The following is a 24862-nucleotide window of genomic DNA, read 5'->3' as shown; positions in this document are numbered from 1 at the left end:
AGAGCACCACCAGTTGCCCAAGCAAACAGCGCATAAATAATTCTGAAGAAATCCCGTATCACTCGGAAACGGTTTGCTGACTACTGTGCGTCGCGACGCTCCTCGGTTTAGTTCCATCAGGTCGAAGAAAGTTCCCCTCTATGGATAAATATGTTTTTTCTTCGCCCCCCAGATCTCGATAAATCGCTGAGAGAAATTCACTAAAATTGAGGGGGATTTTTTTTTTTCCTGAATTAGCCAGATCGTGAGAGGACTAAGGGAGTAGAAATTAAATGCAATCAGCCGGTTCGTCTGAGTTTCGCGTGGAGGTTTTCCGGAAAATGGCAGGAAAATCCGCAAAACGTACGAGACTGTGACTCGGCGTGCTTCGACGGCCGGAATATCTGAAATCGTACACGGAACGGGGCAACTTTGAAGAAGCACTCGGCGAGGCCAAATCGTCTCGTCAAGGGGAAAACTTCAAACCAACAACGCGAGTGTTCTCCAAATAAAAGAGGCCCTTGACGTAGGTACTCAAGAAAATCCTATTTTTCCCAGTTTTCCGCCGTCCTAATCGAGGGAACGTTTATTTCGAGGAAATACTAGCCTCGTTGTAATCTTTCGCAGGTTCGCTCCGACGTATATTAATTAATTCTCTTTTTATTATTAGAAAGTGGATAACTTTAGCGCCCGCTTTGGAAGAGACTTTCCTATCTTTGGCTTAATCCATGGCCGAGGATAATTCTCACGTAATTCAGGGAATAAGGAAAGAGACTTTCCCATCCTTGGCTTAATCCAGGGACGAGGATAATTCGCTCGAAATTCAACTAATAAGGACAAGGCGAGTCCTTCGAGCCGGGTCGGGAGAATTCGAAAGGACACTCCTTCGCGAGTAATTGATTTAATCTTGGCATTTCTTCCTCCGAGGATATTTTTTACCCGGGTAAATGTTTACCCATCGATGCATATCGATAGTCACGAGATCACGGTGTCGACATGGCTCGCTCTTTCTTGGCTCTTAATCTCTGTATGGGGTAATGCACCGGTCCGGCAGGTCTCCACAATAATTACCGCAAAGCAGTTCTACCGTGACGAGTACTTAGTCGGCTATCGGCAAGCCATTTTAGGTGGGTTTATTCGCGGATTGTTACTCACTGGTCAGTCTACCATCTAATGCGAGCCGAAGCTGGGTCCGTTCTGGAGCACCCAGCGTACACACTCGGGGCAAGTCCAAAAGCATAGTAAAACGTGTATTTCGCAAGACCGCGTGATCTTTCAAGATTAGAGAAATCTCGCCGATGTCCCGTACTTGCGAGGCTAAACGGGTGTACTTAGTTCGCACTCGAACTTCGAAGAGATAGGGTCTCGTCTCGAGAAGAATTAGGCTCCTCTTGCCCTGGCTCACTCAGGTGAGTAGTTTCGAGTAGGACAAAACGTCTCCCATATTTTGCCTGAAATATTTAAATCCCGAGTCGGGCAGAATAATCAGGGACCGGGTTTTCCCGCAGTCCGTAAAAAGCGCGCAACTCGCCGATCTAAAAACAGGCGCCCCTGTCATCAGCGCCGCCATTACCGCGAGCCATTTTCGGGGCATATTTGCGTAAATCGTCGGAAATTCGAGCAGGGGCGCTCGCGAGCTTAAAACCTCCTGTAATTTAAATCGAGCTGCGTTTTAATCATTCCCTATAATTTGTCCGGCTGTATAATGGAGGCCCTCGAAATTGCGAGGTGGGGAGGCGTCCTGTTTGCGGGGTAAGCTCGCAAGCGTTAACGTAGGAACAGTTTTTCCATTAAAAACGGATTCGACAACGTAGCTAGTGGTAACACTTATCGACGGATCGTGCAGTTGTCGTAAAAAGACGTTATGACCGGCTGCAAAGAGTCTCGTCGAATTTCGCTAGGCTTTTCCCCGAACGGCCGTTGTGTCGGCGTGAAAGGCGATTCGCCAAACTCGACATTCCGCGTTCACGGGACCGGCAAGATTGTCCTTTTTCCCTCTTTTATTTCACCCTCAAATTGCGCAAGACCTCCTCGAGATGTCTTCAAGATCCGAAAAGTCAAGCGGCGGGATATTAATAGCGCCGTTTCGCTCCTTTAATCGCCACATTTTCCGATTTATTCGCAGCCTCAGGAGGGATGCAAGATGGCGGCGGTGGGCCCGGAAGTGATCGTGCGTCGTCCCGTGTACCAGCAGGAAGAATTCCACCGCATATACGAATATGTCAGCCTTAAAAAGAACCGTGAGTAGAACTTGGAATACTCCAGGGATTGAAATAACTTACTCTCTTCCCTAACTTCCCCTTGGCGTCCTCGCCAGGAAAGAATTCCGATTCCTCCGAGTTTCCATCATCGGCGCATTAAGGGCATCCCGCTCCCCTAATGGCCGGCGCCCTGGTAATTATTCCACCCGCCCAGAGTAGGCTCGGTCATTTTTAAGAAATCTCCTCCGAGTTCCGGACAAACCCCGTCGCTCGTGACTCTGGGCGTAATTCTACTAATTACCGGAATACCGGGGTGGAATTGCCCAGGTAATGACGTTTGGCTTTCGATCCCCTTTTTCACGTCAGTGGGTCTCACGATATCGAAGAAGGGCAGGAAGTGCCAGCTGGATTCGTGCTTCCGGAGAACCGTTCCCTTCGCTGGATGGATTCGAGAGTACGACTGGAGAAATAAATTTTTCTGCGATCTCGTAGCTGGTGTCACGGTTGCCGTCATGCACATCCCGCAAGGTAGACTCACTACCCTCTTGCCATAAAAATCCCGATAATTATTTCTTTAAACTAAAGGAGTAAAAATTAAAATAGCGACTCTTTAATTTATCAGGCATGGCCTACGCTATCCTGGGAAACGTGCCACCTATCGTCGGAATTTACATGGCCTTCTTTCCGGTTCTGGTTTACATGTTCCTGGGGACGTCTAGACACAATTCGATGGGTACGTCCTGATTTTTTTTGCAAATCTCGTTGGCAATTAAATTTTTTTTTATTTCGATTTTTATTTAGGCACGTTCGCTCTGGTTTGCATGATGACTGGGAAAACTGTGCTGACCCATAGCTCGGGACATGAAATTAACTCGACGGTCGTTTCATCCATGGATAATGTCACTGGACAAGACATGACACCGAGCCAGCACTTCTCGCCCACGGAAATCGCGACTGCAGTCACCTTTACCGTGGCTCTAATGCAGGTAACTCGTAAAAGACTTTTTTTGTTTTAATCGTTACTCTCGTTACCTCACAGTTGTCCCAGTTCTTTAACTCGCTAACCGTTTTTTTTTCTTCTTTTTTCCTCGTAATTGCAGATGGCGATGTACGTCCTGCGGCTGGGCGTGATATCCTCGCTATTGAGCGAAACGCTGATAAGTGGATTCACAACTGCAGCTGCAGTGCACGTGCTAACGTCCCAAGTTAAAGACCTCCTAGGGCTGAGTCTGAAAAAACGTATGGGAATTTTCAAAGTGGTTTTCGTAAGTGAAATAATGGAATGGCTCCTCCCAGAAATACGACCGAAGTCGAACGTTTACCCCTTTTCCATTTTGGCGCGTCTCTCTGGGGCATCGGTATCGAGCATCGGTGAAAAAAAATAGAACAAATGTAGATCAGGATTCCCGGAGGCAGAGGATTTCCTGTTAAACTCCTTAATAACGAGCCTCGATAAACTCTTACCTTACTTCCGTTATCCGATGCTCGATTCCGCGGAGGGAATCGTTTCTTTTCTCTTTTCCGGCCGCCATTACGAGCCGAGTGGCTGGCGGTCGTTAATCTTATAGAAAATCCGGCTTTTCTCCCACCCTCTCCCACGTATCCGTATCTAAACGGGTATTTAAATCCGGCAAGCAACCAGGCACAAGTACGTAATGTCGTTATTAATTCTCAGACTTACGTCGACATCGTCAACGCTATCGACAACGTCAACGTGACGGCAGTCGTCGTCTCCGGGATCACCATTATCCTCCTTGTCTTTAACAATGAAATCCTCAAGGTACTCGCGCTGACAACGAGTGACAGGAAATGTATACACTGATGGAATATTCATTTCCGCAATGGTTTCAGCCGAGGATCTCAAAAATGTGTCCTTTCCCTGTGCCGATCGAGATGATCGCCGTGATCGCCAGCACGTTGTTCTCGGTGTACATGAACCTGCCGGGAAATTACAACATCGTCACCGTGGGTCATATACCAGTCGGGTAATGGATCTTACAGACTCATATATTACCGGGATTATAAATCCGTGGCTTTAAACGGAGAGATCAAAGTAATTCTAAGGACACTTTCAGGCTGCCCGAGCCTAGAGTTCCGCCGATGTCTCTGATTTCGGATGTCCTGCTGGACAGTTTCGTTATCACTATGGTGTCCTACACGATATCCATGTCAATGGCTCTGATTTTCGCGCAGAAGATGAACTACGAGGTGGACGCCAACCAGGAACTCCTGGCTCAGGTAAATTTCCCTGAGATTAATTTTCTTCTTCTTTAAATTATAACCATTTAACGTGTTGGATGACACTTTTAAGGGCGCCGGCAACCTCGTAGGGTCCTTCTTCTCCTGCATGCCCTTCACGGCTTCTTTGTCCAGATCGATGGTGCAACAGACAGTTGGTGGATACAGCCAGCTGGCCAGCTTCGTTTCTTGCGGGATTTTGCTGTGTGTGTTGCTTTGGGTGGGCCCTTTCTTCGAGCCTTTGCCCAGGGTAAGTCCATTAACGGATTGGTGTACCTGTCCCGGCTCTCCCTCTGCCAAAGGCAGATCAAAGTTCGACATACTTCATCGGAGGACTCGGGATCTCCCTGAAATAAGTAATCAATTAAAGTACACTTCCCGAACGACGAGAGGATTAAACGGGGTTTAAAGAGATGCAAAGTGCTGGGGCGGGGACCTTTCATCCCTGATACGCTGAGAAATGTATAGGCCAACTTTCTGAAAATATTAATTAAATTTAACCGCTTTCATCCGATCGGTCGAGGTATTATTTAATCAGTCACTTTTAATAATTTATTGTTTTGTTTTTTATCACGCAGTGCGTCCTCGCCAGTATTATCGTCGTGGCGCTGAAAGGGATGCTCCTGCAGGTCAAGCAGCTCCCGAAATTTTGGAAACTGTCCCGAGTGGACGCTCTCGTGTGGCTGGTCACTTTCAGCACTGTGATACTTCTGGACATCGAATATGGACTGCTGATCGGTGTCCTGACTTCTCTGACCTCGTTAATCGTATATTCGTCACGGCCTTATGCGTGCAGATTGGCCCTGGTCCCAGGAACCGAGATCTACCTCGAGGCCGAAAGATACAAAGGAGTAAGATGGCGTTCCCGAAGATTAATTAATGTATTCGAATGAACAAAATAGTAGTACCTCCTCGTACTTAAAGAATGTTTCATCCCCAGACTGTAGACGTACCAGGAGTCAGAATCCTGCGCTACTGCGGAAGTCTGAATTTCGCCTCGAAGACGCACTTCCGGAAGGAAGTGTACAAGACCATGGGCTTTAATGCGCTGACCGAATTAGAAAATCGCCGGAAAACCCATATGAAGGAGACATCCTCGGCGAAGATACAAGTGGTCGGTAGATGTGTAAAAAATTTTTATTAAAAAATATATGTAAGTAATAATATGTATTTCTTTTTCAGGAAGGTTACACGAATCCTTCGTACGAGGAGGACCGAAGATCCGAGCGAGAGTCCTCGTCGGGGAATTACGAGGACGAGGAGAAACGCGAGGTCAAAGATGCTTCACCTAATTCTATTGTACGTTATTGTGGGACAGAATTTAGGGATAAATTATTTTATTCATTTCCCGACGATTTTGGTCATGGTATTCGTTGCAGATGCACGTGCTGGTCCTTGACTTCTCCGCCCTGACGTACATCGACCCGACAGGTTGTGCAACAGTGCGTTCATTGGCCGAGGAATACAAGAAAACGGAGACGGTCATATTTCTTGCAGGGTCTTCCGGTAAGCCCGTGCGCATTTTTTATGAACAAACGTCACGGAAAGAAAGCTCCGGGAAAATGAATCGAGTCGGCGAGACGTCTCAGAAAATGTCGCACCTTCGTAGAGCGCCATTTTCAGACTCGGAGGTAGCTCTCCGACTTGCACGGCGGAGCGTGTAATTGTGATAATAATATTTGCGCCGTGGAATGACGACAATGAGATTAGATTGGAGCTCTTACCGCTGGGTATTACACGCTTCGCTCTGCAAATAGAGGGAGATTTAGCGTTTCTTCCGCTTTTATAGTTCGGCTGTCGAAGAAGCGCGGAACCAAAATGGCGGCTTCCGCGTCTCCCGAAAGGACGCTTTCCCTTCCCGTGAAATCCCTAAAGTGAAACAAAATTGAGCCGCCTCTTCCGTGTCGTAATTTATACGTTCGAAGCCGGTTCCGCGTCCATCGCGGCGAAAAAGGAGCGACCCGGGATGAAATAACGCGCGGTTGCGTAAGTTAAGCGGAAGAGGTCGTCTCGGGGGACCCGAGACTGCAGGAAGACGCGTAAAGAGCCAAGGGAGGAATCGACGGACTTTCATGGGTTATTTTTATCGCCTGGGCGGATTTATTACCACAGGACCGGCTGCGAGAAAGTGCAGTCGCGTCTGCATGCAAAGAAGGCGATCGGTATTAAGGTCAAAAAAAAGTCGGGCAGCGTCGGAGGAATTAGGGGAATCCAAGATGGCGGCGCAAGGGCAGGGCCCGGAAGAGGCGCTTGGAGTTACTTAAACCCAATTTATTCCACACAGAGGTAACCTCGATACATTTACGGGCGTGTCTAACCACCTTTTTGGGGTTTTTAGGACCTGTGTTCGAGACGATGCGAAAGTGCATGGCATCGGTTCGGGAAAAAGGACTGCTAGCGACATTCCCAACCGTCGGGGACGCCGTGAACTTCGCGAGGCACGAGTTCGCCTCGACGCTGACCCCGATCTGGACGGGCTGTGGACGATACGAGGAGGGCACGTGCATGAGCAGATTGTAATCAAAACGATAGGTTAAGGCTAATTATAGCCCCGACACACATAAGTCTGGAGTGCGAGTCACGATCTGCGCTTTGCAGCGGTTCCCGGGAACCCGAGGAAGGCCCCCTGGAACGTTCTGGAACGAGTCTCGAAAATTCTAACTGGGTCCGGACATTGACGGGACCCAGAGCCATCGGTTACGGGGCGATCTGAACGTGCCGAGAGAAATCCATCTCGAGACCCTGGAGCTCGGAAAAAACTCATTCCAGAATCTCATTGCCGGCAGTATTCTTGAGGAGACGAACGCGTCGAGGAGAGTCTCGACGTAGAGCGACATCCAACGCTTCACCCTCACGGTTAACTATTTAATAAGTGAGCGTTAAATAAATCGTCCGTTAATTAACCGCTTGTTTTTCAACAGGGCAAGGTTTCCTTGGATTCCCCCCCTTCCCTAGAAATTATTCGGCCGGGTAAAACCGGAGTAGTTTATCGAGTGAAATGGAAGAAAAATGCGGAGACAGAGACCCGCGTCTGCCAATTGCGGATTACTTAAGACCCAGGAAAGAGAAAGGGCTGCAAGAAAGCGGCGGAGGATCAAAGATGGTCGACGGGATTTCGCAATTCGCGGACATCGGCGGGACAGTCTTCGAGCATTTCGAAAGCGGAGCTATCTCGTGATGTATTTTGCCTTTTTTTTTTTCTTTCTTTCTTCTCGTCTAGCATTCCTGGCAGGTAGAACCGGTCGCGAGTTATCGCTAAATACCTATCGTTATGTACTGTGAATAATTGCGCGTGTTCGCCTATGTGTTAATCCACTTCCATTAGAAGCGTTCGATCGAACGCAAAACTTGCTATCGATGCTTAGAGAAGTCGTGACATGTATTCGTTAAATGAAAAGAAGTTATTCCGCGGTTTCCGCATCGTTGCAACATAAGATATTCTCGTGGAATGCCGCGCTTTCTTTTTCGACGTTCTTTTCCCTGACGCACGATTTTCTTGTGTACGACGGAAGTGAAAAATAATGTATACAAATAGATGTCCCTTTGACGTGCATGTGCAAATTATTGCACGTTGTAATATTTCAAATTTCGCGGCTTCTCGTCTCCTGGCAACAGCATGGCGTCGTCTTGCACCTACCGCCTGCGCGCCAGGGCTGCGCATTAGATCTGTCGACGTATCAGACAGCTGGCTAACTTGTGATAAGTTGTATTTTATTAACACACGGTTTCTTGGAGAATTTCGACATTTTTGAAAATGAGCTCATGGATACAGAAAATGCGGTCCATTCCGACACATATGGTGAGCTTTTCTATTCTACGTAAGGCGTTACTTAACCTCATTGCGGAGTAAAAGAGCCGGCAAGGTACCTGTCTAGGTTATATTGCACTCATTCTGAAATATCTATCTGTTATTCTTCTAGGACTATGATGGCCAAGCTAGGGCGGAAAGATTGTACAGGATCATAATTTCTGTATTTGGAGTAAGTTAAAGTAATTGTTACCGTTATTAATATTTAATGATATTTGTACGCCATAGTTTATCCGTATCGATTTCAAACGTTCCGAGGATTTTTTTCAAGATTGTTATCTAAAGCCATGTGTATAAAAATTTCATAAATTTCGCTTGTTAGAATACACAAATTGAAGTGGACATTTTCTGTCAACAGGTGGTAGGCTTCATATGGGGCTACATAATCGAAGAGTTCTCACAGACGATATACATATTGGCGGCAGGCTCCGTATTGGCAGCCATCCTGACATTACCACCCTGGCCAATGTACCGACGTAAACCGCTAGAGTGGCAAAAACCACAATCCGAAGTGCCATTGAAGATAAAGAAAAAGAAATAGTCGTTAGTCCATGATTCCTTGATAAGTGTGTACGAAGAAAGCGGAGTGAAAACCTTACTTTATATTCTTGGAATTTAATTACATGTTTGGCTATCGCTTAAAGGTGTCATAATATGGTACAAGGGATAGGTATCAATTTCAAAAGAGGACTATAACCGGCACTTTCTAAATGTAAATCCAATTTCATCGTTCAGATTATTGCGACGTAAGGTGATACAAGCATTTATTTAACTCAATGTGAAGTATTAATTTAGAGGCCTCGAGTGTCGACAGTGAAAGTGTTCAAACAGTATCCACCTAATAGTAGCACTGATTTCTACTATTTTAAATAAACTAGCTCGTCTGATCCGTTGGAATGATTTAGCAAAAATGTTTGAAGCTCCCAACTTTCACCGATATTTATCCAAAAGTTGGTACTTAATTTAACGCTTTCCCCTCTAACAAAAAACGTAGCTTTTAAATCCTAATGCAAAGCAAATAATTGCAATGAAATATCATCGAATTCCTTTCAAGAAATCGAGTCAATTACGGTATAACGAGCCCTCGGTTTTTTATTGCCAGCAGCAATGACTCCGTTTACCCGACAACTTCCTTTGTAAGACTGTTTAGATTAATAGCAAAGTCCTAAGCGTACACCAGCGAAAATACAAGTTTTGCGTTACAAACTTGCTGCGACTTTTACCGAGTTAGCTCTAACAAGCATTATAATCGTGTCCATACAATTAGCCTGCCGCCATTACTCGAAGCATATGTCAATTATTGGACCAGTTCCAGGTGGACTTTCTTTCTGGGTGTTATTTTCTCCCGGCGGCCGAGGCCGGACATAATTTCCTGAAAAATTCTCACTTTCTCGATGGCGCTGGACCGGCAGGAAGTTAACCTTTCCGTTGCAACCAGAACGATTACATAATCCGGGATGGGTCCGAGCGGGCACGCGCCGAGTCGCTGGATAGCGTCGGTTCCGATGGGCACATAAAAAAAACCATACCCAAAGGTTACGAAACGCTTTCTCCCTGTATGATGGATACCTTAAGTATGCACGTTGCACTACTTCCTGCAGCCTAGATATCGCAAGCCAGCGGAGAGAAATTGATCGAGACCTTCGGAAAACCGATAGGCGATTCTTCTATCGCTGGCGCCGCCATATTGGAAACGTCTCGGCGTGCCCTGTGAAAATTATTAATTTTTAGACTGCATTTGAAATCTTCCAGGAAGTCGGCTTAATCTCTATGTTATTTTCTAGAGTTCAGGCGCCGCGGTTTAATAGGAAGATCGATGCCCCGATTTCGACGATCGCCGTATTTCGCTGCAAGAATGGCGAACCCTCGGCGCTTCCTTGCAAGAGGTGAAGCTAGAAACATCCGCCGCCTCGCAGGTGCAACTTTGTGGAAAGTTTCCCCGCATAATTGGCGATACTACTTCTGACTTGCGCCACGCATAGGACATACGTGATCCGACGAGCAATTTTTACAAATCGCGACTCGATCATAGCAAAGCGACGCGTTTCAGCTTTCGAGGGCGTCGCGATGCCATCAGGCTCTTGCATGCGTGCGCGACTTCATAGCCCACCGCTCTGGCCAAGAAACTCTTATTTTCTAATGGGTTTCCACATCGCCTCAGCCGACCGTATCTAGAATTACGAAAGCGTGGATATGATAGCATTTACCGCGTTTTATTACGACCAATAGCCGCTCCAATTGAGAATCTACTACGTGAACCGTTGAGCGGTAGACACGTCCGGCGATCTTGTCCCGGAATCGCGTTTACAGGCGCGCTAGCCTTAAACTTCTGAATCGCAAATCGCGTGAAACAAGTACCGTACCGTGATTGTACGTGAAATGGAATCTCCCGGGGTGTATACGGCTGTCTAGACATTGATCCTTTACGACTAGGCGTTTTCTCCGCAATTGCACCACTTCCAGCCCACGCGATGACCAGCGTAGTAGGAGAAGTTTCGAGGCGTCCTAGGGAGAACCGGTCGCCGTGATGGCGTGATGTTTCAGGAAATCGGGGGAGATTCTTTCGAAATCGATCTCATCATCGAGAGCTTCGATGACGAGGCGCTATTCGATGCGGTATCGCGACATATTTACGAGCTGGGTGTCGAGATACGGCGTTGCGAAGTGACGAGGTGGAGGGACCCGTCCGCCGCCATCTTGGAAGCGTCGGTGGCGGCAAAATCGGCGCAGAAACGCATTCGAAATGTTCGATGGGTCAATTTAGATGCGACGGGCACGTCTCGAAACGGTGGGGGGGGCACGTTTTTGGGGGAAAAACTTGTTAAACCACGGTTCCCCCAGACTGGCCCCACGTATACGAGCCGGCCAGGTGGAATACGAATACGTGCGAGTTACCTGGCTACGTAACACGCAACGTACACGTTTCCGCACTGGTTTACGCAACGAGGCGACCAGACTCGCTCCCACCCTTACCGGGTGGTTTTGGCATGGGATCGTCCTTTATAAACACTTCGCTGACCGGGTAACTCAGAATTGTATCAGCACTCGGTCAAGAGTCACAGACCCGCCAAAATGTACTCTCACACCCTTGCTGTGAGTAATTTTTTTCAAACAACTTTCAAAACCAAACCGCGTACCTTCTACTCGCTTTCACTGGTTTCGCGAAGTTTTAGTTTATTTCCTTGAAAAAAAAAAAAAAAAAAAAAACAAGGACATCCTCGAATTTTGGCGACTGCATTTGCATTTAGCATTTTCTTTGCGGCACCAGATCTTTAGATCGGACCTCAAAGTATCTTCGTCGGGATTTTTTTCTCAGTGGACGGAAGAATTTATTGCAAGTGCTTTCGACGGAATTTTCTAATATGGATTCAGTGAAGTGTTTGAACGTTTTTTATTTTTTTTTGTTTTTTTCTAATTTAATGGTAATTCATCCCAATGTGTCGTACCTGTGAAACCGAAGGAAAGAGCGAGCCAAAATCGGGACCACTGTCCCGCATCGAGATTTGGGCCAATGTTGGCCCACTTTTAATTCGGCTCCACGTCCTAGCTAATTACCATGCACGCGAGAAACCTAGTGAAATGCAATAATCGCCGATTCGAATCATGTCCATTGAGGGAACGGTGCACGAGATGTAGAGTACACCTCGTTCGGCAAGGTATGCGCCTGTTAAAAATTCGTCATTGCGTTTTGCAGTTGCTCGTGTGCGGAATCCTGGCCGTGGCCATGGCTGCACCTGCACCAGGTGGATACGGTCATCAGTAAGTGGCACTTGAACTTTTACTCTTACCTACTCATTTTTCCCACTTCTCTTTTTCCTCTCTTCAATTCTTGGGTTACCTAATTGTTCAATTTTCTTTCTTTTTTTTTTTATCAGCTCCCACCACGTCATCCACGTGCCCTATCACGTGCATACGGTGCATCACCATCACGTGAAAAAGATTCACGTACCGGTTCACCATGTGGAGAAGGTCCATGTACCCGTTCCGGTACCGGTGCACCACGTGGAGAAGGTTCCGGTGCCGGTCCCATATCCGGTGCACCACGTGGAAAAAGTCCACGTACCTGTGCACGTGCCGGTGCACGAGGAAAAGCATTGGTGGTAGAGCAAGTCGTGGCCGATCTAGTTCTCCTTCATCAGGTGAGCAAATGTCTCGATATACTCGTAAGAGCGTTAAAAAAAAAAAAGAAAACGTCCATACGTCTCGGTGTTACTAAATTTCTACCGATCTCGTTGCAGGTCATTCGGGCGTGCCGGATAAATTAACTCGAGGGATTGCACGAGATTTAAGGGAATATGAGAATCACTTATAGGCTAGGCTTTCTGAAAGAGCTTCTCAAAATGCACCTCGAGTGCATCAGGCGCCGACTAATCAAAACTCACAGTACAAGGCGGCCAGGCGGCCGCCATCTTTAGCGTGTAAGTCGCACCTGAACGCACGCAAATCATTGCGTCGGGACCAACGTCGTGTAAATACTATTAACTGTAAAGACTTATTTTTGTACATTACATGTTTCTTAGGAAAACCGAGAAAACGGGGTGCCGTTTCTTTCCCTCGCTGTTACTCCTCTAAGCTAATTTCCTAGTACCCATTTTATTGCCCTCCTTCGATCTTTCCGATTAACGATTAAACGACGTCGACTCGTTTCCCGAGTTTGCGCGATCTCGGTCGGCCCGGTTCCGGCCCTCGTTTCCGACAGTTTATTTCTTCGATTAGTTGTCGGGAAGCGAAACTCTGTCGGGAAATAATGTCCGGTGCACGCAGCTCGGTAATAAACGTTACGATCGCCTGACCTCTCGCGGAATATAAGCTGGTTTATTTGCTGCCTTAATGCTCTTTAATGAAACGCGAACTTTCTCGGGGCCGATGCTTCACCGTTCCTTCCGCTAGTCGCATTACTTCTTCCGCGAGATATGCTTCGCGTGCAGTCCAATCTATCACACGGATAAACTATGTATTCGTTTCTATTTTATTTACAAAGAATGAATACCGTACACGCTACGTTCTCCTGACCGAAAGGCGGTTCAAAAGATTTTCAAATAATTCCAATTTTAATTAGCTGCCGAAGAATCCTTTTACCGGAAGTATCACCAACAGCTGGGTTTCGGTTTTACAGGGATGTAGATCTTCTTCACGTGGGTGTGATGATGGGTGTGAATGTATTTTGGAACGTGGATAATGACGTGGGTGCTGAAAGAAATTTCGTTCGGCCATAAATCATTTTCGATAAAATAAGTGGGGTAGAAAATTATGTAAAGCGGTCCGCAAGATTCTTACTGTTTGTGTCCATGGCCACTGGGATTGGGCATCGAGGAGACCAATCCAACCGAGAGGAGAACGAGCAACAGTACCTTAAAAATTGAGAAAAGTTCATTCGTTTGGTAACTCCTTTGCGTAAGAGTCCCGAAAATACCGTGGAAAGTCATAACGCGGGTCGACATATCCGAGGTAGAATTTAGATCAGGCTGTTTTCGGTCGAGCGACGTGCCCTGCTTTCTTTTTGCATCCCCCTTTTCCTGCTCCTTCTGGTAACCGCCATTGCGCGACGAATATTATAATGACGCGGCCGTAACTCCGTCATAAGCCACGGCTCGACGGTCATTGTATAAGCCTACGGCTTACGGACGTTAAGTGTAGTTACCTAATGATATACAACGGTAACGCGACTAAACGTCCTCACTGGTTACTCGTAACGAATCTATAAAATCCCGATAGTTCCATATAGGACCGCGAGATGACCGGCGTCGCGTCTCTCGAACGAGACGCCGACTCGCGAAAGAGACGCTAAGAGACGCCTCGTAAATGCCTCGTTTCACTTCGAGGCAGATAATAAATCTTTACGCTCTTTCCTGCGAGCTAATCTGCGAATTACGCGACTCGGTTTAAGATAAAACATGCACCGATATGTGCACTTGTCACGCTATTTGCATGACGCGGAAACATCTCGGTCGGAGATCGGCGGAGACTTCGATGCGCGGTTGGAAGCGACTCGCGCAAGAAATGTCGCTTGGAGAAGAGAACCCACAAGATTTACGTAGCGCTCTTCTCGATATTCTCAACGTTCCCTTTATCTTTCAAAAGTGTCTACTGTATTTGAATTTTATTTACTAAGGTGTAAGCACAGAGCCAACCGGCGACACCCACGTGTACTCGGAGGTCGGCCATTTTTCTTCGGCGTCGAGATACCCGAAGCGCGTTTCTGCACTCGAAGCGGTCACTGACTAAAAGACATTTTTCCCCTAGAGCCTTATATATAACAAACGGTAAAGTCAATCAACGGGAGCCCGTAAAACAACGGGATAAGCAAAATTGGACGCTCTCTCTTTCTCTTGGTACCAATTACATGTCGACCACAGCCATTGTCGCGGGCGCCAATATCGACTTGCACAACGGTTTGTTGTTCCGGGAGGAATTTTTTTCATAAGGGAAAAATCTGCTCAACAAGCAGGCATTTGCCGAAGGTGTAAACTACATGCCGAAGGAATTCATTATCCGGTACACTCGGTACACATCTCGGGGAATCTTCCAACGCAATTTGTTAATTGAGGCAAGGACATGATTTTACCCAACTTGCAGTTAGCGCGTGTTAAGGCGGCCCGTAATTCTCAGCAAAGTGGAAGCCGTAATGAATAGTTAAGACGGGGAGAGATTTCCGCGCCACGGATGGGAAGCTCATTTTCACCGTCGTTAACATTTCGCTTCCGATTCGGAAGTATTCCGTCCACTTGTTGCTTTGGTCTCGGTACGACGTCGGATTACGTAAAGCCGAAAGCAATCGTTTTTACGTCCCGATAATTTCGATTATCCCACCGCGCCTTCCTCTTGGCTCTTTCGCCGTTTCTTTCGGCCCCTTTTAGTGGTTAGAGTCGACAAAACACCGGGAAAAATCGGCGAATCCAATTCCCGTCGTTAATCTCGAAATCAACTTTTCATGCTGTATATGCGAAACGTGATTGGCTTAAATTCGATCCGCGATCCTACGAGGTCTGATTTATGGGACTGAGTCTCGCACCAAGAACATATCTAATTAATGTATCGTTCCATTAATTGATTAATATCGGTATACTGATTCTCCAGGGATCAATGGACATTAAACTTGCCGCCGTATCGGTAGATTTCATCTCGAATATCTTTTACGCCGATGATGCAGCAACATAAGTGAAAACGCGTTCCATCCGCAGTGCCACCGCCTCTTTCACTTTCCGTTCGGCAGAGCTTTCCATCTCGAGTTAATCTCGCCGCAACGCACGATTTTACAAGACTAATACATCGGCACCGTTAATCTTCCAGACAGCTCGGAAAATGGCGGCGGATCGCACGGTTTCGCTTTTCGACGACGAGAGGGGCGAAGAAATCCTCGACCACGAACGAGCCTCCATTAAACCCCAAAAGGCATTGGAACGAAAGTCATGAGATAACAACCGTCATGATGGAATTAAAAATCACGAGTTGCCTGCTTTTACCTTCCCAGCTCTCCTTCGCTGGGTCCTCTCATACCTCGGTTGAGCTGAGAACAACGCACTTAATCTGAGATACAACCGGTCGGAGTAAAAAACTTTATTAAAATAACAATAGATACAGCTAAGATATTTACAGGACTTATCATACAACATGTAACGATTTAACAACGTTTCAGCTCGACATGGCGTTGTCGCGGGATTGGACGGTGTTGTAGCGTTGTTCTTGAAAATCACGTGGACCTACAACCCGTCGAAATGTCCGGAAACCATGCGAGCTTGACTCGGTTAACAAACGCATCGATCAGTGGCATTGTTGCGTCGTTCGGCAGACAACACGAACAACGGGCTCGACGACGGCAACAACTCAATGGACAGTGACTGAATCGATCGCTAGCCGATCGATTACTTCGTGAGATATATATGGATATCGCAGTGAAATGCTCTCGGGAAGGAATGACGCGATCAGTCGTGTTGTATGTCGCGTTGTATGCGGTTACAACCGACGCCTCCGTGGCCATCGAGGGCGCAGCTTTCGGAAATTTGATGTGCTCAGAGGAGAAAGCTTGAGAGGAATCCTAGAACCCCATTTTCCGGACGGCATGAGAGACCGTCCGTTGTCTTTACCACCGTTGTATGGGGTTATTTCTTGTGGTAGCCGCTGAAGCCACCGTCATGGCCTCCGCCTCCACCGGAATAAGAGTCTCCTCCACCGTAGGAGGAGCCACCCCCGTGGCCTCCAGAGTAGGAGTCGTATCCTCCTCCGGAACTGTAGCTGTCTCCACTGGAACTCCCATGACCGCTACATAAAAGATAGGTCCTCGTTACTGATAGACATTTTGATATATACAAAAATACACGAAGAGGAAGGTGGAAAATCTCACCTGCTCCCGAAGCCCGAAGAGATGCTGTTTCCATAGCTGCTGGACCCATACGAGTGGTCATCGCCGTGTCCACCTCCACCTATGTCTCCGTGGCCTCCACCATATCCACCTCCTATGTCCCCATGACCGCCTCCTATGTCCCCGTGACCACCTCCGAAACTGCTGGAGCCTCCATAGCCGCCACCCCCATGGTGTTCGCTCACGATGATGGCTCCTCCATGTCCGCCACCTAAAATTGACGTTAACATTATTTTCTTTTCCCTCTCTCGCGTTCCTATATCGTTGATAAACGTGAAATCAAACATGGGGGGAGATTCGAACGCCTGGACAAGAAAACAGGATTTGCGCTTGCATCCGGATTCGCGAGGTGATGCAGTTACGGGGATCGCATCACTTTCAAGTGTCCATGGGAAGAGCAGGGAGAGTGGCCGAGAAAGGCGAGATCGGGCTTGTAAAGTTCAAGTGACGATTACGATCTCACCGAAGAGGGAAACCTTGCCAAACGGGTCCTACAACCTTCTCATCTCGGTCGCAGGTGAAGGTGAAATGCACTTCGCGAAAGAAAAGGTCCCTGCGTCGAATGTCTTGAATTTCACGTGTATCGTATCCCGGATATATTTTTCAACACGGAGCGACATACTTCTCGCGTGACATAATTACCTCCAAATCCACCCCCGATGTCGCCATGGCCTCCACCAAATCCACCGTCATGACCTCCTCCGAATCCACCGCCGTGACCTCCTCCGAATCCACCGCCGTGACCTCCCCCAAATCCACCACCGTGGCCTCCTCCAAATCCGCCACCGTGACCTCCGGAGCTGTAGGTGATCACGTGGCCACCTCCAAATCCACCTCCATGGCCACCTCCAAATCCACCTCCATGGCCACCTCCACCGAAACTACCCCCATGGCCACTTGATCCAAACCCACCTCCGTGGCCTCCACCGAAACCACCCCCATGGCCGCTTGATCCAAACCCACCTCCGTGACCTCCACCGAAACCACCCCCATGACCTCCGAAACCGCCGCCAAAATCGTGGCCACCACCGAAGTCATGGCCACCTCCAAAACCTCCACCGATGTCACCTCCAGAAGGAGAGGAAATCTCCACGTGCTCGTCGTGCCCACCTCCACCGTGCTCCTCGTGCACCTTCACGATCTTCTTCTCGTGGTGCACATCCTCCACGAGCTCTGGCACGTGGATCTTGATGTGCACGCTAAAATCAAGGAAATAAATTAACGCCATTAAGAAATTTAGAAAAAATTTTCGTCTTGGAATAAAATGGAACCCACTGTTCATGGCCGCCGAAGGTCGCGGCCGCGACCGTCCACACCGCGACGAGGGCGAACAATCTCATCTGCGGAAAGGAAAAGGCGATTAGGTGGAGGTCCAGAGATTATAAGGAGGTTTAAAAGGTATTCTTACAGCCGTCCGGGATGCCATGGTCCTTCGGGACTTCTCGATGCGCGGCTCGTCGCCTCGACGGGTGGATATACACTGTTATATATATGTAAGATCCCCAGGGTCTATATATACCGGGCAGAGGAAAAGACCGGAAGACGCGGTGGGGAACGGCCTTACGCGTTGGCCAGGGGAAGCTGAGGAATGGCTGTATGGAGCTGGTTCCCCTACTTCGGCCCTGACCCAGAGCCGACAGTGAAATTCGCGCTTCGGGCGTTCTCCAGGCCCCCCGCCGACTCTGGAGAACGCTTCGAAAGGTTATTACGTCTTTCCGAATCCTCTAGTCCTTCGTAGGTACCTTGGAATCCGTGGCCAACTTCACCCGAGTGCACGCCCTGATTCGTTCTAAAAATGTAAAAAACGCCCTGATTATCCAATTTCATTTTTCCCGCGGAGAAAACCGTTCTCCAGCCTCCTCGGCCGTGGAGAACGGCTCTTAAGCTCCAGATATCAAGGCATATATAAGCTTCCAGACATTGTAATTGTAGGTAATTAATGGCTCGAGGCGTGGTTGGTCCCAAGTCGCCGGTAATTGTCGGAAATTTACGCAAATCGACGTTCTTGACTGGCTATCGACGACAGACGCCGATGACCGATATCTTCCGGACGGCTCTCCGCACTTCCGCCAACGAAAGTGAATTCAGCTTCGGTAACGAGTTTCATTTACATGCTGGAGATGGCTGTGTCCACTTTCCAGAGGAAATGATCTATGTCGAGTACCGGGGACACCGGAGAAAACGGAAGCTAACGCAACGTCGAAAGTGCTCTCTAATATCTATATCAATTTTTTAATTGGATTCGGGATCGACAACCTCGGCCGGTCCTGGAATGCTATAGAAAGCAAGGTCGTCTTTCCGCGATCTTCTCCTTTCGATTCCAAGCTAATTACGGATTCGCGATCTCGCAGGGTAATTAGTAGATGCTAGGTGCACTCGGGAAGAAAGTGAGAGGATACTCTCCCACGAGAGTTCGCGCCGAAGAAGTCGCATGTGAGAAATTTCGTGACTTTGACCTCTTCGAGCTCTCTCTTCGACATCTCGGATCGGCCGGAAATTCGCATCTTGCCAGAAGTCCTCCCATGAAATCCGGATCGACCTTGAAAATTCACTTCCGGCGCCGGTGATATTTCCTCGGATAATTATTACACCGTTTGTCTAAGCTACTGCTGGTAATTATTTTTTTTTTTCAGGGAACCAGGAACCCTTAGGATTATTCACGGGGTCGCTTTAAGCGATTATAAATTATACGGCGACTTTCTAGTTACGCCGAGTTCCCGATTTATGGCAAATCTAGCGATTCGCGGCACGTCCGAAGACGAGGTCCTTGCAGATATCGGACCTGCCATCCTGGGAATCCTTTTCCCGGAGATTTATGTCCGTAATCCGCTTATAATATCTTTGTAACAAGACTCGTCAGTGGCTCGTTCCTGTTTTACCGTACCTAAAAATGATGGGCGTCGTCTGATCATTTTCCGAGATTTCCACTTCAACCCAAATAAGTCAGTCTTTATAATGGGACGCGAATGGACTGTTTAATGTAACCGTATTAAACGAGCGGTTTTCTAAATTCCTTTGCAACTCTCGGAACGAATTGGCTACAGCGATGTAAATCATCCCTAGAATCTCTCACGCATGTGCGTTTCTCGCCGGAAGAGGTCCGAGAATCGAGCGTTTTCCTCTTACTTTCATCCGCACTGGCTTCTCCCACGCGCTGAGAATAGAACTCTTGACCTTTTTCGACAAAAAAAGGAAACTATAGAGCCTCCTGAAAAACGAAGCCAAGGTAGAAATTAAAACACCCCAGCAAGGAATTATTTTGAAGTTTAATTGAAAAGTCCTCCTGGCGAGATAGTGGAACTCCGGAAATCAGGATACAGGTTGTCGCTTCATTCCTTGGCTGTGAATGATTTATTTCGGTCATTTAAAAATCTGCAAAAATGACAGAAGTTAAGGTTTCCGTTCATGAAGGTAATGAAAGGTAATCGTTCGAAGGCTTCCTGGCTGTCTTTCTCTATCAGGGTTCGTTGTGTTATCAGGAAGAGGAAGCTCCTCTCGCTTTCATTTGCGTTCCTTTCCCACGCGCACCGGTGCTTCCTTCCTTTTCTCCCAGCATAAATCGTCTGCGCCTCGTCTGAGAGGAGGCAATATCTCCCGCAACTCGTTGAGGCAATTGCTAAGGCAATTGCAGGTGGGGGGGGAATAAAAGGAGAGCTCCTTTTCCTTTCAGGAAGGCCGACCGGTCGACCGGGTCCGGTCTTCGCCATCTTTGGCGACCTTTCCCCAAGATCAAGATCGTGTCTTTCTTGCTCGAGCCTTGGCCTTCTCCCAGAACTCCCGAAATCTTTCGCAATAAAGAGCCTGCCACGTTATTCCCTTCCCAGTTTCGCGCCTAACTTCCGGAACGGACGGAACACGAAGCGCTGTTAGAGAATCGTCGAGGCACCATTTTCATATTTATTACAAGTCTTAGATTAATACCGTGGTAACAATGAATACAATCTTGAAGCCTCTCGAGATAATATTGACTTTTAACCAGTCCCTCTATTTGCCGCGTCCTCGGCTTTATCTTTATCCCTTCAGATGGCGCGGTTGTTTTTGGAGAAATGTCGGCCCCACTTGCCTCGAAATGCTAATGCGTGCGGATGCAAAGCGGCTGTATTAATTGTCCGCTCGGGTCCCGCGTTAATTTGCATTCGGGTCGCACTTGCCGGCGCAGCCCTGGAACTTAGGTGCAAGTTCTGCGAGCGCAAATGCGAATGCTTAAACCTTGTTATCTCCCGCGAAGCGAGTTCGTTCGTGCTTTAAATTACGGAAATGAAGGAGCACGCCCTGGGTATGACTCCATTCACGGATTTAACTCAAAAGGCTCTTCGAGGGATATTTAAACTTTCCCGGTTCAAGGCGCACTTCAAAACACGTTCGACCACCCGATGTGTAAATACTGGATGGAGTTGAATTTCGAAAAGAAATGTAATAAAAGGTGAAAGCATTTCCCATTTCAAACTTGCCTCGCAGCGACTCTGGCGGCGGCGCCGCGAAGCTTCGCGCCCCAAACCGTCGAATGTCAAGTTCGAGCATTGTGGGCGCTCGCTCGTCGATCCACGCGATCTTCTTGCCGAAGAGAGAACTTTCTAGACTTTCAAACGTTCATCTGGTCATCGGCTCGCCAGTGAAAGTACGAAAGGGATGCGATATCCGTCGCATTCGCCGAAGATTGCTCTCTTTTGGGAGTCGGACGTGCGCCCGATGGACCGTGACCAGATATCCGAGGCCGATGCACGCGCCCGTCACGTCCGCCATAAACGCTTCAGGGCCCGAAGCACATAAAACTCGATTTCCGTCGCATAAAACAAGTCACCCGGCCATATAACTTGCACCTCGCGTGCGTATTTTATTCGCTGCGCATTAGCGGCCGTCAATTACAGGAACGCAGGTGGCAAGATAAGGACGAACTTAACCTCTTCAAGCTGACTTCGAAGGGAGGTTAGGTGTTCTCTTCATTTATCAACATGGCGTTTTATACATCGGTCGGTGGCTTTGGTTAAACACTTAATCCTAAACGGTTTGTTGCACCTGGTAACGGATCCTGACGCTTTGGACTGACGCTGATTAATTTTCAGGTGGCGTTCGGGAAGGAGGAACCTAGAGAACACCGACTCTGCATAACGAACAATGTACCAATGTCTATCCGTTCCAAGCCCAAATATAGATAAAATGAGCCATTCGATCAGATAGTTATCAGTATACCCCTTAAGATATCCGTTTAAAGGCAAGGTGGTTGTCTGTGAGCATTACCCAATGCATATATGGAGGCAACCATCTGCCTATACGTAACAGTAGAGGAGGGTATTTTAAATACGGATAACTTTAACAATACTGGTTAAAATATCCTCCTCTATACATGTAGTGAATAAATGTGATTACGATCCTGCCGCAGAACATAAATACCTAAATCTACCATTGGTATGCACCATAATGTCAGGAGTCCCCCCTCAAAGAAGGCTTAACAACGTAGAGATTAAAATCGAAATAAATGATTATCCTTGGACGAAGGCGTCGTGATAAGTCGGGGTGGCTTCGTGAAACTGGATGGCAGAAAATTGCTGAAGAGGAGCAGTTTGAACGGGCATGTTCCTGAAGTCGTGGGGTTCTTCGCCGACCTCTTCCTTCACGGCATAACCAGGTTGAGCAGCGTTCAACCACGAAGAGTCTCCAGAAAAGGACCCTCCGTGCTCGAAATTACCGGATCCGAAATTGATGGCTCCTGGCCAACTGCTGGTCAGCTCCTGGACCTTCTGATGATAGTCGTCCAATGACAACGTGTCTTGCAGGATGATACCGTGTTTACTGTCGCCTAGAGAGGCCGATGGACCGTTTAAGGGAAAGTCCTGCGAGATATCCTGCACGTCCTTTTTAAAGACGCTCTTGGTTTTCGGGAAATCCAGGGAGATGTCGTCGAAGATGTCGGTGCCCAGACCGTCGAGGAGGCTGGTCCTGCTGTCGGAAAAACTGGTCTTGCCCAGGATGGGGCTTTTTGGCAGGAAGTTCGACTTGGACTCGAAAATTCCGCCCTTTAAAGAATCTAAATCCGACAATCTGGTGGAGAGACGTTTCGAACGGTCGCTAGTTTTCCCTTTGAACTCGAAATCGGACCTTTTCTCTATGCTTTCCAAGGAGTCCTTGTCATCCGATAGAAAGGACCTGGAGTCTGGGAAGCTGGATCGCGTCCTGGAGACGTCGCTGGACGCCGCGAAATTCAGCTCGCGGTTTAGACCCAGGTCCTTGGTCGAAAAGGATTTACTCAAAGAGAAATCGTCCTTGATGTTGTCGTAAGGGATGTAGCCTTTCCCGAACGTCACGGCGTGCGATATCCCAGGACCGTGTGGTATCATGACGTTGTTCACCTCCTCGTAGCCGTGGTCGAAGTCGTCTCCTCCACCGGGAAAGGCGTCCTTATTCAGGAACAGAGCCTTCTTAGAGAAGGACGACGGACCGCCATACTTCCTAAATCCGCCACTCATGAACGAGGACTTCTTCGGGAACGAATAGTCCTCCTGGGATCGAAAATGCCCCAAAGGTCCAGACCTTCGCCTCAACTGGTGGGCCATCAGCATTACCCGTTTCCTGGACATTGGACAATTTAATTATTCTACGATTTGACTCAACCTTCATTGGCTATTTAAAATTCCACACTTACGAATCGATCAACAGCGGGCCACAGACGAGCAGCAGGACTATCAGGGACTCCTGGAAAAATTAATATCGGCATGAGTATTCATTTTATTTGTTTTATTTTATCAATCCTATTCACGATCAAATTAGAGGCCTGCAGATTTATACGGACTACGTGAACTACTCATCAGGAGAGATTTGATCGATCAATGCACGCTAAGCCCGAAGAGGGAAATTTAAAGTAATCGCGGCAATATTTCCAAGCTACAAGGATGAGCATAATCCAGAGGGTGGTGCACTTACGGAGTACCGCATTTTGATAAAGTCGACGAATTAATCAGGATTCTCGGGGAAATGGAGCCAATCGGAGCGGCGTCGAGAGCGGTCCAGGAGAACGTATCCCTCCCGAGTGATCTAGATATATTGCGAGGCTTTGCACCTAGCCTCTTCGCTTTTATACAAGATATAAAAGAACAACCTTGCAGAATCTCCCACCAGCTGGAAATATGACGGAGAGTCGCGAAGGGATCTAGATCAGGCGCCTCCGCCTTTTTCGTCGGCGAACCGATAGCCCAATCATCTTGCAAGGAGCTAACTCTCCACGAGATCGTAAACTCCCCCGAAACACGTGAAATCGGGCATTTTCTATGAATGAACTTTATCGCTCCACCGGATACCAAACCCGTTACAAAAAAAAAAAAAATCGAAACTACCTTCCCTCTACCACACCACCAAGGAGTTACTTTCCCTAACAATGCGAAATACGTCAAAACGCTTCGAATAAAAGTTGCTCGGAGCAATATTTTGAAGAACTTTCTCCTTAAGTGTTTTTTGATAGCATGCATCAGAAAGTCAGAATTCCACGATGATCCATCCTTGGAAAAAATTAATCGGAACCGCCTTCTCTCCATTTCGATTTCCGAGGAACCTGTAGCTTTAATGATACGCGGTGGAATGAAACGCTTCAGACAAAAGTTACTCCGAATATAATTTGGAAGAACTTTCTCCTCGGGTATTTTTCGGTGAAATGCATCGGATAGAGTGAATGATTATTTTTTGTGCGACTTACCCAGGGCGGCATGATGGCGAAGTTGTGGAATGGTAGGGGCGTAATTTAAGAGTTATGGCGCCCGAGGAAGCTCCCGAGGTTCCAGAGGAGCTACTTCCAGATGATCCGGATATACTAGAGGGCTTTGCTCCCGACCTCTTCGCTTTTATACAGGGTATGGTAAAGAACCGAAGCTGGATCTCCCACCTGAGAGATCGGCGGACAGCCGCCGACGAAACGGGCGTGCTCGGTGCCGTTCCTTTTTAACAGTAGCTCCGACCTGTTAGGCGAATCTTTTTGCAGGAAGTGGAATCTCAGCCGAGCGACGTCGTAAAATCCGGCGTTAAATTATTAATTCGATTTTCTTATGCCTTTTCGGGGAAATCTCGCGGCGGCTTTCCTCGGGTAGTCGCGTACGGCAGTTCTCACTTTTCGGTACCAAAGCCGATCGATCCGGAATCGATATCTCGTTATCTCACTAGATTCTAGGATTGCAAAATTAATCCGGGATGCGGCTTAACTGTAGCTTCGATCGCAGGTCCCCATGGACCTGCTCCATTTCCCCCAGAAATCGGAATTAGTTCAATTACCTCTCATTGTCTCGAAATATTCCT

The 24862-nt window shown here is 47.7% G+C and overlaps 4 protein-coding genes across 9 annotated transcripts; 3 read left to right on the top strand and 1 right to left on the bottom strand.

Moving 5' to 3' along the window:
• Positions 1-77: 77 nt before the first annotated feature.
• On the top strand, positions 78-7802 carry LOC105699247 (solute carrier family 26 member 10). 6 transcript variants are annotated; one of them, XR_001104006.2, is made up of 17 exons: positions 78-505; positions 2105-2219; positions 2508-2708; positions 2803-2913; positions 2982-3166; positions 3281-3445; positions 3856-3960; positions 4032-4165; positions 4256-4418; positions 4492-4668; positions 4997-5269; positions 5359-5532; positions 5601-5717; positions 5798-5924; positions 6757-6934; positions 7017-7274; positions 7340-7802. XR_001104006.2 is itself a non-coding variant. In XM_023433923.1 (16 exons), exons 2-16 carry the CDS (start codon positions 2123-2125, stop codon positions 7129-7131), a joined length of 2283 nt encoding a protein of 760 aa, XP_023289691.1. In that variant the 5' UTR covers positions 78-505; positions 2105-2122; the 3' UTR covers positions 7132-7322. The 6 variants fall into 6 exon arrangements, 5 of the variants coding, with proteins under 5 accessions (XP_023289691.1, XP_023289690.1, XP_012279531.1 ...); XM_023433923.1 differs by lacking the exon at positions 7340-7802 and having other exon boundaries at positions 2547-2708; positions 7017-7322; XM_023433922.1 differs by lacking the exon at positions 7340-7802 and having other exon boundaries at positions 7017-7322.
• A 175-nt stretch (positions 7803-7977) lies between these two features.
• On the top strand, positions 7978-9123 carry LOC105699060 (signal peptidase complex subunit 1). The gene is made up of 3 exons (XM_012423760.2): positions 7978-8217; positions 8339-8398; positions 8585-9123. The coding sequence occupies exons 1-3, from the start codon at positions 8173-8175 to the stop codon at positions 8765-8767; spliced, it is 288 nt and encodes a 95-aa protein (XP_012279183.1). The 5' UTR covers positions 7978-8172; the 3' UTR covers positions 8768-9123.
• Positions 9124-11298: 2175 nt separating this feature from the next.
• Positions 11299-12516, top strand: LOC111674293 (uncharacterized histidine-rich protein DDB_G0274557-like). Its single transcript, XM_023433904.1, has 4 exons — positions 11299-11319; positions 11921-11985; positions 12102-12365; positions 12465-12516. Exons 1-3 carry the CDS (start codon positions 11299-11301, stop codon positions 12328-12330), a joined length of 315 nt encoding a protein of 104 aa, XP_023289672.1. The 3' UTR covers positions 12331-12365; positions 12465-12516.
• Positions 12517-16325: 3809 nt separating this feature from the next.
• LOC105699031 (glycine-rich protein DOT1-like) lies at positions 16326-18011 on the bottom strand. The gene is made up of 5 exons (XM_012423729.1): positions 17994-18011; positions 17861-17925; positions 17228-17784; positions 16568-16796; positions 16326-16485 (listed from the first exon to the last, which is right to left on the bottom strand). Exons 1-5 carry the CDS (start codon positions 18009-18011, stop codon positions 16326-16328), a joined length of 1029 nt encoding a protein of 342 aa, XP_012279152.1.
• Between the last annotated feature and the right edge of the window lie 6851 nt (positions 18012-24862).

Source organism: Orussus abietinus, unplaced genomic scaffold, assembly GCF_000612105.2.
Source record: "Orussus abietinus isolate OABI.00-Male unplaced genomic scaffold, Oabi_2.0 scaffold3, whole genome shotgun sequence".
Lineage (NCBI taxonomy): Eukaryota > Metazoa > Arthropoda > Insecta > Hymenoptera > Orussidae > Orussus > Orussus abietinus.
The sequence above is the reverse complement of the archived record's forward strand: the minus strand, read 5'-3'. Positions and strand labels throughout refer to the sequence as shown.

What these genes read in the sequence shown, in the direction of transcription:
- LOC105699247 (XM_023433922.1), top strand. Translation starts at nt 2,123, where the DNA reads ATGGCGGCGGTGGGCCCGGAAGTGATCGTGCGTCGTCCCGTGTACCAG. An exon ending in CGTCATGCACATCCCGCAAG is followed by an intron (nt 2,709 to 2,802) that starts GTAGACTCACTA and finishes TTAATTTATCAG; the next exon opens with GCATGGCCTACGCTATCCTG. An exon ending in TTAACAATGAAATCCTCAAG is followed by an intron (nt 3,961 to 4,031) that starts GTACTCGCGCTG and finishes CAATGGTTTCAG; the next exon opens with CCGAGGATCTCAAAAATGTG.
- LOC111674293 (XM_023433904.1), top strand. Translation starts at nt 11,299, where the DNA reads ATGTACTCTCACACCCTTGCT. An exon ending in TGTACTCTCACACCCTTGCT is followed by an intron (nt 11,320 to 11,920) that starts GTGAGTAATTTT and finishes TGCGTTTTGCAG; the next exon opens with TTGCTCGTGTGCGGAATCCT. An exon ending in CCAGGTGGATACGGTCATCA is followed by an intron (nt 11,986 to 12,101) that starts GTAAGTGGCACT and finishes TTTTTTTATCAG; the next exon opens with CTCCCACCACGTCATCCACG.
- LOC105699031 (XM_012423729.1), bottom strand. An exon ending in ACCTTCGGCGGCCATGAACA is followed by an intron (nt 17,785 to 17,860) that starts GTGGGTTCCATT and finishes CCTTGATTTTAG; the next exon opens with CGTGCACATCAAGATCCACG. An exon ending in TCTTCGGGCTTCGGGAGCAG is followed by an intron (nt 16,486 to 16,567) that starts GTGAGATTTTCC and finishes TCTTTTATGTAG; the next exon opens with CGGTCATGGGAGTTCCAGTG.
- LOC105699060 (XM_012423760.2), top strand. Translation starts at nt 8,173, where the DNA reads ATGAGCTCATGGATACAGAAAATGCGGTCCATTCCGACACATATG. An exon ending in GGTCCATTCCGACACATATG is followed by an intron (nt 8,218 to 8,338) that starts GTGAGCTTTTCT and finishes TTATTCTTCTAG; the next exon opens with GACTATGATGGCCAAGCTAG. An exon ending in TCATAATTTCTGTATTTGGA is followed by an intron (nt 8,399 to 8,584) that starts GTAAGTTAAAGT and finishes TTCTGTCAACAG; the next exon opens with GTGGTAGGCTTCATATGGGG.